At 53.3% G+C, this 13,376-nt stretch overlaps 1 protein-coding gene across 4 annotated transcripts in view; it reads right to left on the reverse strand.

Annotated features, from left to right (window-relative positions):
• HUNK (hormonally up-regulated Neu-associated kinase) overlaps window positions 1-13,376 on the reverse strand; it is a 106,577-nt gene that overhangs the window by 22,368 nt on the left and 70,833 nt on the right. For all 4 annotated transcript variants that reach the window (XM_051859489.2, XM_051859488.2, XM_070071879.1 and 1 more), the window contains exons 5-6: window positions 12,382-12,509; window positions 4,525-4,660 (exon numbers count right to left, since the gene is read on the reverse strand). In XM_051859489.2, coding sequence (XP_051715449.1) covers window positions 4,525-4,660; window positions 12,382-12,509 — 264 coding nt within the window. The remainder of the gene's footprint in view (window positions 1-4,524; window positions 4,661-12,381; window positions 12,510-13,376) is intronic.

Below are 13,376 nucleotides of genomic sequence, written 5' to 3' on the forward strand. Positions count from 1 at the left end.
CACGATTACAGAGGCGTGGTGGGAACTGTGTGACTGGCCTTCACCTGTCCCTGCTGTACCGATGAACTCCCTAGTATCCCCTAGCGCTCAGATCATACTCCAGCTCCCCAAGGTCCCCTGATTTCTTTACAATTAGACATTATTTCCTTAAAACGTGTGCATTGCCGTGGGCGGAGCCCACACTTAACCTGCCCTCTTGGATGGGAAAGGAAGCTTCTTGGGACAAAACATCAGAGAAATACCATTCAGGAGCCAGCGCTGTGGCGTGGTGGGCTAAACCACTGCCTGCAGTGCCGGCATCCCATATGGGCAGCGGTTCGAGTCCCAGCTGCTCCTTCTGCAATCCAGCTCTCTGCTATGGCTTGGGACAGCAGTGGAAGATGGCCCACGTCCTTGGGCCCCTACACCTGCATGGGGGATCCCAAACAAGTTCTTGGCTCCTGGCTTCAAATCGGCCCAGATCCAGCCATTGCAGCCATTTGGGGAATAAACCAGCGGATGGAAGGACTTTTTCTCTTTCTCTCTCTCTGTCTGTAACTCTGACCCTTAAATAAAATCTTTAAAAAGTGGCAGTCCCAGAGTTAAAGCCTGGGCAGCCTGGCGCTGGGTCTGGGTGCACACCTCCCCTCTCACCGCCTCTTAGAGCCACGCCGAGCGGTGACAGGGAACTGGCCGTCAGCCGAGGTTGCTGAGGGAGAGAGCACAGTGGCCTTGGGGGGCGGTGTCATTAGAACCCTCCAAGTGCCTCAGGAGAGACCCCGAGGGGGCCCTTTGCAGAGAGGCTGAGGACCACAACACCCAGAGAAGCCCTGGCTGTGACGCCATCGCTACAAAGACGAGGAGACGCACTTGCCCCGTCACAGGGCCAGTGGCTAGGGGTGCCAGGAACAAAGCTAACCACCAACCACTGTCCGCCATCCGTGGGCGTTGGCTCTCCCTCCCATAGACTGGACTACGTGCTGTCCAAAAACATAAACAACAGACCCAGCCAGCAAACAATGAAACCAGCCTTCCTCTCTCTCGTTTGCTACCAAATTACAAACTCTAGATAATGAGTGGGAAGGGGATTGGAACGAGTGTAAACAATGTTAATAGCATGTTTATTTAAAAAAGAGAAATGGGGGCCGGCGCTGCGGTGTAGCGGGTAAAAGCCATTGCCTGTAGCCCCGGCATCCCATGTCTGGGTCGGTTTGAGCCCCGGCTGCTTCACTTCCGATTCAGCCCCCTGCCCATTTGCCTGGGAAAGCAGAAGGCGGCCCAAGTGCTTGGGCCCCTGCGTCCACTTGCAGACTCGGATGAAGCTCCTGGCTCCTGCCTTTGGCCTGGCCCCGCCCTGACCACTGTGCCCATCTGGGGAGTGAACCAGTGGATGGAAGGTCTTTTTCTCTCTAACTCTGCCTCTCAAAAAAAAATTTTTTTTTCGAGAAAACACTTAACACAGAAGGTGCAGGCTGTTGGAAAATACCTAGTAATTCTGGTGTGGGTACGGCCCTGCCCCTGGTCCAATCAGACCACACCCATGATCTAACCCCTGGCCAATCAGGTCACGCCTATAACCCAGCCCTTGACCACTCAGGTCACACCCATGATCCAACCCCAGAGCAGCCTACAGTGATACACAATGGCCACACCCTCTGCCAAGAGCAGGTGCCCCAGAGGTGTGAGTCGCTGGGCAGGGCTAGGGCTGGGAGGTGAGCAACAGAAACACCACTTCTGCCTGATGTTATCTGATACAGGGGCGCCCTCCCAAAGCACAGGTGGTCAGCTGACTCCTGACCGACAGTTATGTGTGTCTGAAACACTTCCCTGCAACGCTGGCCATACTTGGTGCTTTGCACCATCATTGTGAATCTGTGTCATCTCTGCGTGTCTGCAATAACACAGAGGATGGTAAAATGTTCCAGGACACTGCATATAATGGGAACTAAGTAAAATCACATTAAATCCATTTTCAACCCCTCTGGTCTAATTCTGTCCTGTGTTACCCGTGTACCTGTGCTGATTGGAGAGGTGGGAGCTGCCCGGGGCCCTTGTGGGGAGACAGGAAGAGGCACTGGAGTCAGGAGTTGGGCTCTGCAGAGACATCCGCACCTAGACTGGGGTGCAGAGCCAGGCACCCAGCGAACCCCTGCCGACTGACCAGCACGGGCATTTACTGCAAAACATGGGCCTCGAAAGCTATTTGCCACTCAGCCTGTTGGGGATCGACTCAGAGGCCCAGCTGATGCCCCAGGAGGGTAGTGTAAAGCCATGGCTTTTACTTCTACTTTTTCTTTTCCCAAAAGGAAAACATCAGCGACACCCAAAAGCACTTAAATCTGGTACTCGCTTTGTTGCGAAACTCTAAGACGAAAAGAAAAGATTCCCTTCTCTGGTTGCACATTCTTTTTCATTTTATCAAAACAGGAAAATGGTCAAAAATCTATTTCTCGCCATAAAAATAAGTATTTTCTCAAAATAAGGATTGTGACCCACATGGGCCTCCCACAGCAGTTTAGAAATCTGGCTTCATGATCTACAACTGACCACGGATTTGCCTCTCGTGCAATGGGAATGCACTGGGTCTTCCACAGAGAGAAGACCCAGAACTGATGCTTCCTTTAAGATAGAAGAGCGTCACCATTTTCACAGCCCCCGCAGCTGCGTAAGCAGCCCACACCCTTCTGACCAAATCCAAATGCAGAAATGGCCAATCCGGCAAAACCAGCACAGGAATCTGAATTTAGGTTTTAATCTCCAAAGCGTGGCTACAACGGTGTGTGGATGCTACAGAACGAGCTGTTACGTCACGACTGTCTGTGGGTGAAGACACAGCCGGTGAGCTGGAGACATCCCCCCGGGGCCTCTTCCTTTAGCAGAGCACCTGTGTGCTGTGTTCCTGGGCAGGTGCCCTGGGCAGGAGGCACGGCCCCCAGCTCTGCTTTCTGTCTCAGCCGGTGTGTGTTTCCGAAAACTGAGTTGCTGGTGGAAAAGCTCTTCTATTTCCAGGTTCCTTGGGTAACCTAAGTCCCCCCAGGTTTGCTCCCATTACCCCCATGAGCCAGAAGCTAGAATTCTAGAAGGCAACGGAGAGAAGCCAACACCTCCAGGGCCATGGGTGTGGATGCAGAGCCCGCAGCCCCTTGGGTTCTGCGAGAACCCCTACCTTGGACGGCTCTCACTGCTCCCCCTAGAACTCAGCCCTGTGGGTAAGCCTCGGGGAATGTTTCTGCATCTTCTCAGGCATCCTGAAAATACAGCCCCAGAGGACACCTCCTCCCCCACCCTCTCTCGTCTGTGAGTCCCTTGATCGGGGCTTTTCTCATCCCCACTCTGGGCCTGGTCGGTTGTGCAGGGCCCCCTCAGTCTGAAGGAAGAGGAAAAGGGGTTCCAAGCCCAGAGGTTCTGCAGCCAGGTGTTCGCCATACGAGTTCTAGAGGCCCCACGGTTGGGCAGCACAGAAGGCCGCGCACCAGGTGAGGACCACAGAGGGACAGGGCGTGCTTTCCGTAGGCCCACTGCCACGGGGAGAAACTGGGCCACAGCGCCCCTGGCCCGGGGGTCCTGTCTGGAAGAGACGTCCTTATGGAAGCCGGCAGAGACCCTCACGGCGCGGCCCAGGGAGGTGCAGCCTGAAGCCCACAGCACCCGTCTCCCTTCCCTGGGCCCCAACACGTCAAGGCAGGGGACCCAGAGCAGCAGAAGGAGTGGTCTGGCAGCGTCACGGGACTCTGTATGACGTCATCGGCAGCTGAGATCATGGTTGTACCACACACACAGCACACACACATACACACACACACGCGTAAATACAGCCACACATTTATAGATACACGCATATTCGTAAACATACCTATGTAAACACAGGCAGACTAGACACACGTACTCACGTGTACACACACACTTATACATACACTAAATGCAGGCACACCCAGACACACATACTCACACACACACAATGTACTCATATGTAAATGTAGTCACAACCAGATATACTCACACACACTCACATACGCTTCATAGAAAAACATACACTTATGCACATATACTCATAAACTCATAAACACACAATTACATACAGATATACTCATCAACACAAACACATAATACTTATATATATACAGACACATGTACATGTATGTAAACACAGGCAGATCCACACACAGAGACATACATAGGCACATACACACTGACAGACATCCCACACACACCTGTGTAAATGGTCCCTTTCCCATGAACTAAACAGAGGTGCCCCTCTGAGCAAGGCTTGGTCAGGGGTGTGTGGCCTGGACTTTGGCCTCCACTCCTCTCTGCCAGGTGTCCCCCACACGGCCACACGGGATGGCCCCACCCATCCTTGCCCTCCTGCGCCGTGATGGGCCTGTGGGATGTGATGGGCCCACGTGTGGACGTTGGGGTGCAGCGTGGGGGAAGGGCAGCCGGGAGATGGTGCGGCTTGTCCTGGAGTGGTGCCCAGCTTCCTGTCTGGAACCACGCATGCTCACAGGGTGCGTGCCACCTGGCCCGAGAGGGCGTCCCACTCACCTGTTGGGGTAGGTGACATTGCAGGGCACTTTGCCTGTGTAATTCTCATTGAGCCAGCGATTCGCCAGTGCTTGCTGGATATTGGGCCTCTTCACAGGGTCTGGTTCCAGGAGAGAGCGCAGGAAGTTGATGGCTCCTGGAAGACAGGGAGCCAAGAACACATCCAGTGAGCGGGCCGCACGCGGAGGCGCCCCTTCTGATCTGCTCTATGCCGATGGAGCCCGGGGTGAGCTCCACCTGCCTTTAAAATCCCATTACCCTCTGGTCACCACAGAGGGGATTCCAGTCTAAGCAATGCAACTGCCAAGGTGATAAAGCAAGACCTAGTTCAGGCTGGCCCAAGCCCTGCAGTTCCCCATACAACCCGCAGGGTTTTCCTCACTGCTCGCGGGTGAGCCACAGAGATGCTCTGGTCATGGGCTTGGAGGGACGACAGAAAGGCAGCATCGGATGCTTGTTCGCTACGAAGGCTGCTGGGCCCACAGGGAAGCTCAGAGGGGGACAGGCGACTAAAGCGCACCCTCTGACCAGCTCTCATCGTGGGACCCTCATAGCCTCAGGGGGCCAGGGGCGTCCTGCTTTCAGGTCCTACTTCTCCAGTCACTCTCCACAGCCACCCACTTCCTCCCCACGCCCTGGCAACTGAAGGTGCACCCAGGTGCCCACCTGGTCAAGCCCAGCGGGCCCATGCGACCCCTGTGAGTGACATGCCCTTGCTGGGGTTAAACAAACTCTGATGGTGACTCGCATTTTACAATCCTAGATTGTGCACAAGGCGCTGCTTGGGCAGAGTGTGTGTGCGCCAAGAACGTCTGTCTTTATTTTGCAGTTTGCTGCGGTCACATCAGGCTGGAGTTGGTGCGTAAGGAAAGGATACGAGGCACTGTTGGCAAAACCATCACATCCTTGCGACCTCTTTCCTTCTATTTTGGACACAAGCCGTTTTTGAAAATGCCTTGGGTCTCCTTTCATGGAGCAAGCTTTTACAGTGCACCTGCTGTCAGCTCAAGCCACCAGAGACAGAAGACAGTTCATCTCCAAGCAGGGCATTGGCATCCTTTCTGATTGCAACAATAGAGACAACTGCACGTCGCGTTCAAATATGTTTACAATGTGCAGGAAGGTCACAGGCTGCCAGGCTGCTCAGGCTGAGCCCACGGAGCACGCCCTCACGCACACACAGACGCCAGGGAGTCCTTCGAAATGAAGAGATCCTGTCTGCTTGGGGCCTGGCACCGTGTGCTTTCTTATTCTATGATTTCTTATTTTATGGCATTTTTTTTTTTTTTGACAGGCAGAGAAGACAGTGAGAGAGGGAGACAGAGAGAAAGGTCTTCCTTCCGTTGGTTCACCCCACAATGGCCGCTGCGGCTGGCGCACCGCGTTGATCCAATGGAAGAAGCCAGGTGCTTCTCCTGGTCTCCCATGCGGGTGCAGGGCCCAAGCACTTGGGCCATCCTCCACTGCACTCCCGGGCCACAGCAGAGAGCTGGACTGGAAGAAGAGCAAGCGGGACAGAATCTGGTGCCCCGACCGGGACTAGAACCTGGTGTGCCGGCGCCTCAGACGGAGGATTAGCCTAGTGAGCCGCAGTGCCGGCATTTTATGGCATATTAATGGAACGTATCTTCCATATAAAAAATCTTATGTAGCTTTGTGCATGACATCCACTTTACAACATACTAAGTAATACAGCTGGCGTCGTGGCTCAATAGGCTAATCCTCCGCCTTGTGGCGCCGGCACACCGGGTTCTAGTACCAGTCGGGGCGCCGGATTCTGTCCCAGTTGCCCCTCTTCCAGGCCAGCTCTCTGCTGTGGCCCGGGAGTGCAGTGGAGGATGGCCCAAGTGCTTGGGCCCTGCACCCCATGGGAGACCAGGAGAAGCACCTGGCTCCTGCCTTTGGAACAACGCGGTGCACCGGCCGCAGCACGCCAGCCACGGCGGCCATTGGAGGGTGAACCAACGGCAAAGGAAGACCTTTCTCTCTGTCTCTCTCTTACTGTCCACTCTGCCTGTCAAAAAAAAAAGACATACTAAGTAATACATCCTGAAAAGAGCATCTTATTTTGCATGGTCCCCAAATGTTTCTATCCCTCGATTTTCTAAGATAATCTGGCAGCGCGAGCAAACACATAAAAAGTCTCACTTTCTTGTAGGCTTCAAGGTGTCATTGTGATCCTGTTCTTTAAAGACTGATGGGCCTTATGTCAGCCCATTCTCTGCAGGGTAGAAGCAAGGCCATCAAAAAAGAGGCCAGTTTTGTGACCAGAATCAACTCAAGAGAAACTATCTTTGCTAGGTGTTGCCACCAGGGAACTCACCCAGGGTGGGTTTCATGCAGCTCATGAGGCCAACAGCAGGTCACTTCCCATTAAGGATATAGAGGACATGGGCAGGTGCTTGGTGCAGCAGATAAGACTTGGGGCACTAACATCCCAAATCTGAGTATCTGGGTTCAAGTCCTAGGTTCGCTCTCAATTCCAGCTTCCTGCTAATGCACACCCTGGGAGGCAGCAGGTGAGCTCAAGCACTTGGGTCTCTGCCACCCACGTGGGGTCCTGGATTGAGTTCTGAGCCCCCAGCTGTGACCTGGCCCAGCCCTGGCCATCTGAGGAATAAACCAGCAGGTGTAAGATCTCTGCCCTATCTCTCTCCCTCTGCCTTTCAAACAAAGATAAAAATCGTTTTAACAATTTAAAAAAGACAAAGAATGGAGTGGATAAAAATACATGTGTAGATGGCGTCACAGTCATGAGGTTCACCGAGTACTGTAAGTTCTAAAGCTGGGTCTCCAAATAAAACTTTCCTAAAATGCTCTCCAACGCTCTCAACACCCAGCAGCTCTCCAGAAAAAGAGGCTCCTCTTGCTGGAATCTGTCTTCCTTCCCTCAACACCTGTGCTTTGCAAGAGTCCTCGGATCTTAACTGGGGGCATTTATCGGCCAAAGGGGAAAAACCAGGAGCACTTAAGGAACCAAACCAGGACGGCCGCTGGGTTAACAGTGCTTCCCGAGACACCTCCGTCACCCACCCGCAGAGCACCTGCACGGCCCCCCAGGGGACACCCGGGCCTAACACAGGGCGATTAACCAGAGGAGCCAGAGACAACCAAATGCACACTCACAGCTGCTCTGTTTTCATAACCAGGCGCTCTGTATCCTCACAAACTGCTGACGCACAAGCCATTTTAGCTCATCTCTCTCCTGGAGAACCGCTCGTCGTCGGACGTCACAAACATGCATCACTAGAGCCAAAGGGACTTTAAGGACATCCTCAAGAGCTCTGAGAAGTGTGTGGAAGGCTCCAGAACACCCCTAATCCCTGAGGCCAAAAGGGGAGGCCCGTTGGGTGTGAACCCAGGGCGCCCTGCCCGTGGGACTCGGGCCTGCAGTGCAAAGCCCTGTCCATCTCAACCTCTGGACTGCGTGGCTGGGTCCCGAGGCACCGGGCCATTGCACTTCTAATCATCTTTCCTCACCGGAAGCTGCTTCCCGGGCTAGAGGCTGATGGGGGAGCTTTCCCGGAAATCCGCACCAGCGCTGGCTCAGCCCTCACGAGGCCCTCACTTCTCCTTCTGCATCACCAGCGGGGGAATTCAGGGCGCCCGGCCCTACTCATCTGAATGCAGTGGCTGCTGTCTGCCTAGCACCAGCCACGCCGCCGCCCGGGTGCAGGAGGGGTCGCTGTCTGCGGCATTCCACGGCCACCAAGGCATGCTCCCCTCTGTGATATGCGAGGGGAAGCTGTCTAGAAGAAAGACTGGAAGCCCCCGGCCCCCAAGCCCACACTGTCGAGGGACATCAGAGCAAAGTGGGCTGATTCTTTGGAAGTCTGCTCCGTAGACTCACCAGGGTAATAAAGCCACATTTTTTTAAAACTCAAATCTAGTTAAAAACAAGTTCTTTAGACTTCATCGAAAAAGAATATTAAGACAGAACAGATGTGATTATTACAAACAGGAGTGACAGGATCATGTGAATAAAGACGTGTGTTAATGAAACACATTAAAACTGGTCTATTTTCAGTTATACTGACGTCACTCAGAACTCAAAGGCGTACATACAACTGATAATAGCCTCCAGTCTTTGAAGGGGAGGTCACCTTTTACGCTCAATAAAGCAAGCAGAGGATCAGGAGTGCCGGGGACGTGGGTGAATCAGGGTTGCAGCCAGGCCAGCTCCGAGACACGGGTTCCTCCCGGGGGAGGTTGGTAAGGAGTGGCCACCTTGCAGGCTGTGTGACATGGCCATCTAACGACAGCGACTCCTGTTTCTGGAGCACTAGCATTTCTAGATGTACATGGATGGTGTGATGGGGGACTGTAACAGGAGCCAGGTGGGGTTGGACAAGGGTGGAGGTACGGGGTGCAGAGGGTTTGAAAACCAAGGCATTGTCAGAGGGGCAGCAGCTGAGGCCCAAAGCGGAAGTCACTCAGTCTGTAAACAAACAAACAAACAGAACAGATGCCCTAGGCCACCTTGGCAGCTGGTGCACAGAGCTGGCCTCCCTCGCTGGGTCAGTTCCCAGCCCTGAGCTTTATCACCCAGGTCGGCAGCCCAGACCCATCCACCCCCCATCCCCAGAGACCCTCCCCTGTGCCAGTATCACCCGTGAGGCCTGGCACAAAGGGTTAAAGCTGTGGTTGAGGAGAGAGATTTATATCGCTCCTTCCTGATGAAAAAGGTGAAGCGGGAACTAGATTCCTTGCCTGGGAAATCAGGTCTCGAAATGCAATTCACGCTTGGCAAGTCCCAACGGCACCTGTGTTGCAGGAATGCAAATATCCACCCTGACAAGTACGTGCAGAGCCAAAGGCCGAAGGAGCAGGCGTCTGCTCGGAGCCACTGGCCCCGGGGACGCCGGCACCACCTCGAGCACGTCTAGTATTTCTCCCTTGGCGTTGCCTTTGGAATCTTTCTAGCATCTTTAAGGGTGCAATTTTACTTCTTTAAGGGTAAATTTAATTTCACGATCAAAAATCACTGAGTACAGCCTGCAAAGGACGGGTTATAGGGGGTACTTCAAAGAGTTCAGAGTAGTGGGTGCAGTGAGTTAAGCCCCCGCTTGGGATACCCACATTCCATATCTGAGCGCCTGACTCGAGTCCCGGCTTCTCCACAGCTCCAATCCGGCTCCCTGCTAATGCACCTGGATGATGGTCCAAATATTTGGGTTCCTGCCACCTACATGGGAGACCCAGATGGGGTTCCTGGCTCCTGACTTCCTGCCACCTACATGGGAGACCCAGATGGGGTTCATGGCTCCTGACTTCAGCCCTAGCTGTTGTAGACATTTGGGGAGTGAACTAACAGATGGATAATTCTCTCTCTTTCATTCACTCTGCCTCTCAAGTAAATAAATATTTTTTTGTTAAGTTCATAGAAAATGGAATAAGCGACAAGTTTATATTTGGTAGCAAAAAAATTGAAGCACATGCATAGTCTTTTCATAATATGCATTTCCCATGACCTCTGCGAAGACTCCTCACGGGCGTGGATTTGCACACACCAAAGCCAGCTTGTCTTCTAATCCATTTTCTATGAACTTTTTGAAGTGCCGCCACAGCATTCTTGAAATGCCACAATTACAGAGTTGTGGAACACAGGAGCTGCTGGCAGGGGTGAGGGTGGGAGGGAGGTAGGCAGCTGTGGCTCCAGGGCCAGGCCAGCACCAGGGAAGCTCGTGATGGAGCTGGACCCCAGCTTGACCGTGGGGACATCACAGAGATCTAAGTGGAATCAAAGTGCACAGAACTAAATCAACACCAACACACATGGGCACACATAAGCCTTGCAACATCTGAATAAGGCCAACAGACCTCATCCATGTTGATCTTCTAATGGTGATATTTCACTAGCTAAACACGAAACAACTGTTGTGGAGGAACTGGGTGGAGTTCTCTGTATTACTTTTTTTTTTTTTTTTAAAGATTTATTTATTTGCTTGAGAGGCAGAGTTGCAAAGAGAGAGAGGCAGAGACAGGGGTCTTCCATCCACTGGTTCACTTCCTAAATGGCTGCAACGGCCAGAGCTAGGAGCTTCTTCCAGGTCTCCCACGCAAAAGCAGGGCCCAAGCACTTGGGCCATTTTCTGCTGCTTTCCCAGGCCACAGCAGGGAGCTGGTGGAAGTGGAGCAGCTGGGACTTGAACCAGCGACCCTATGGGATGCCGGCGCTACAGGCAGAAGCTTAACCTACTATGCCACAGCGCCAGCCCCATCTGGATTACTTATTACAACTGTGTATGAATCTACAATTATGACACAATAAAAACATTTTTTTAATCTTGTTTAGAAAGACTTTATCTCTTTATCCTGATTTATTTTCTCTAGAGCACTCACACCACTGAACATCAAGACACTCATTTATCTGCTCATTGCTTGCCCATTGATAGATAAACTTGACAAGGATCAAGACAATCTGGTGTGTGCTTTGTCTTCCGGACACCCAGAACATCCTCACACATTACGGGTGCATGACACGCAGTCGTAGAGAAAGTGAATGCAAATAAGGCGCGCAGGGAGCGAACGGACGTATGCGCAGGTCTCCCGGCGCTGTGCAACCCTAGGACCGCGACGAAAGCTCCATGGCCCCAGCCTAGCAATCCATTGAGCACTTCCTAGCTGCGCGAGCTACGGCCCTCGGAGCAGAAATCCTACGCCTGTCTGCCCGAGGACAGACGGCACGCTCTGCCTGACAGAGGCGCGAGGGTGCGCTGAATCCAGCGTTTCCAACACAAGCGTGCATTTCTGGGATCTCACTTGGCAAACGCAACAATCCCGGATCTGTGCACGGATGCCTCAGAAACTGGAGAGTAAAGTGTGTGGCAGTCGTAAAAGAAAACGTTCTATTCCAGGCCAGTATCGGAAACTGAAGTTCAGGAATTTTTTCCCCCACAAGCTTTATCTTGGTGAGGCGGAGTTTATTCTAAAGAGCCAATTGAACGACCGGCTAAGCCAAGCTGAGGCCAGGAGCCTGAAGTGGGTTGCAAACCAAACCAAAGATCAAATTGTACTAATTGACTGGCTGTAAAACCAAACCTGCGTTCAAACTGGGAAGTGCCAGAGGACTTCTCCAAACACAGCTGACGCTTCAGTCTAAGGAAGCCGCGGAACCGCTGGCCTATTTAGAACCTTTTGAACTGCTCAAAAACTCAAGCGACAAAACCAATCTCAGGCCTGACTTGAAAGCAACTCGCATTTCTTTCCAGCGAGGGGACTCCAGAAGGCACAGCCCCTTTCCGAGTCAACGCTACAGTAGGGCGAGTCTCCAAACAGCCATGCCTACCACGATCTTTCAGGTGGAGAACAGGAGGAGGCTGGGGTTCGAGATGACAATGCAACAGGGATGGATACAGGGTGGAGTGGGGGCAGGGGGAGGGATGAAGGCAGCGGCTGCTGTGAGAGGCGGGACCCAACCACCTCTTGAGACCTGGTTTCAAAGCCAGAAAGACACTTGAAGTCCTGGGAGAGGCAGGACTCCATGGCCACACAGCCAGCGCAGTAGCTACTACCCCCATCCACAGCAGCGGTCAGCCAGAGTCCAAAGACGTTAAATAGAGAATTCCAGAAATAAGTAATTCATAGGTGTAAGTAACTCTTACCAGGTACACTGTTCTGCTTCATTAGGTTGTTGCTACGGATCTCTCCTTATTTATGCTTTATCAGAGTAATGTATGTTTAGGAGAACACAGAACAGGTGTGTACAGGGCCCCTCACGCTGTGGGGTTGCAGGCATCAGTGGACGACCTTGGGCTGTGTGTCCTACCGTGCATGCGAGGGGACTGCTGTACCCCTGCACCAGGCAGGACAGACGCCCTGAGACCCCGGGTGCAGAGAGAGCAGCAGGTGCGTTACCTGTGGAGAGCTGGGTGGGGAGGGGGTTCATCTCTTTGTCCACCATCTTCTGGTACAAAGCTCTCAGGCTGAAAGGCTCCACGGTGAAGGGCAGGGTCCCAGTCAACATGGCGTACATGTTCACACCTCTGAAAGGAGAGACCAACGCGTGAGACCAGGGCTCCATGGTGGGGAGGACGGGCGAGGAGCACGGGGACTGAGCAGCATGGCTGCACTGTCACCTTCATGCTGACCTCAGCAGGCCCTCACCCTCTTCCCAGAACCCTCAGCGGGGGTAAGAACATCAACTGTGGAGACCCAGACAATGAACTATGGGGAAAGGAGAGACCGAGGAGCGCCCTGAGCGACCGCCTGGTAAACCGGGGCCCCCCCTTCGCGCTCAATGCTACACAAGCTGAGCACCCCCAATCTGCAGACCACAGATCTAGAACTTTTGGAGCACCAGTCTGACATTATCAGTGCAAAATTCCACCCCAGCCCATAAGACGGGCTTTAATCAAAACACAGGCACACTAAGAATATTGAAGAAATTCAGACCAAAGGACAGGAAGAAGGGCAGGGCGACGTGAGTAACGGGAGTCTCGCCATCATGGGGTTTTCCACGCCCAGTACACGAGCTGGGTTCTGGGAGAGGCCAGGCCGACAGACACAGGGCCTGCCCTACAAGGGGCACCAGTCCCAGCCTGGCGAGGTGCCTGCTGACCCCTCAGCCCCGTGAAGCGACGCTCTCTGGCGCTTTGCCCATAACCAGAGAGATTGCTTGCGGTGGTCTCTTAGCCTCAGTTTTCATGTTATTGTTGACTGTGCGACTCTGCCGCGGGCCCTGGCCCCACCTCTCCGCTGGTGGGCTTCACCGCTGCTGCCCAGAGCCAACGTAGAGAACAGCAGCATCTTCCTGCAGGGCTTTGACTTTGCTGATGTGCAAACTGAACACCATTTTGAAGAGAGTTCCCGATCGGGAAGCAACGCCCACCTACCCAGAGGTTGCAAATGTT

This window comes from Oryctolagus cuniculus, chromosome 4, assembly GCF_964237555.1.
Source record: "Oryctolagus cuniculus chromosome 4, mOryCun1.1, whole genome shotgun sequence".
NCBI lineage: Eukaryota > Metazoa > Chordata > Mammalia > Lagomorpha > Leporidae > Oryctolagus > Oryctolagus cuniculus.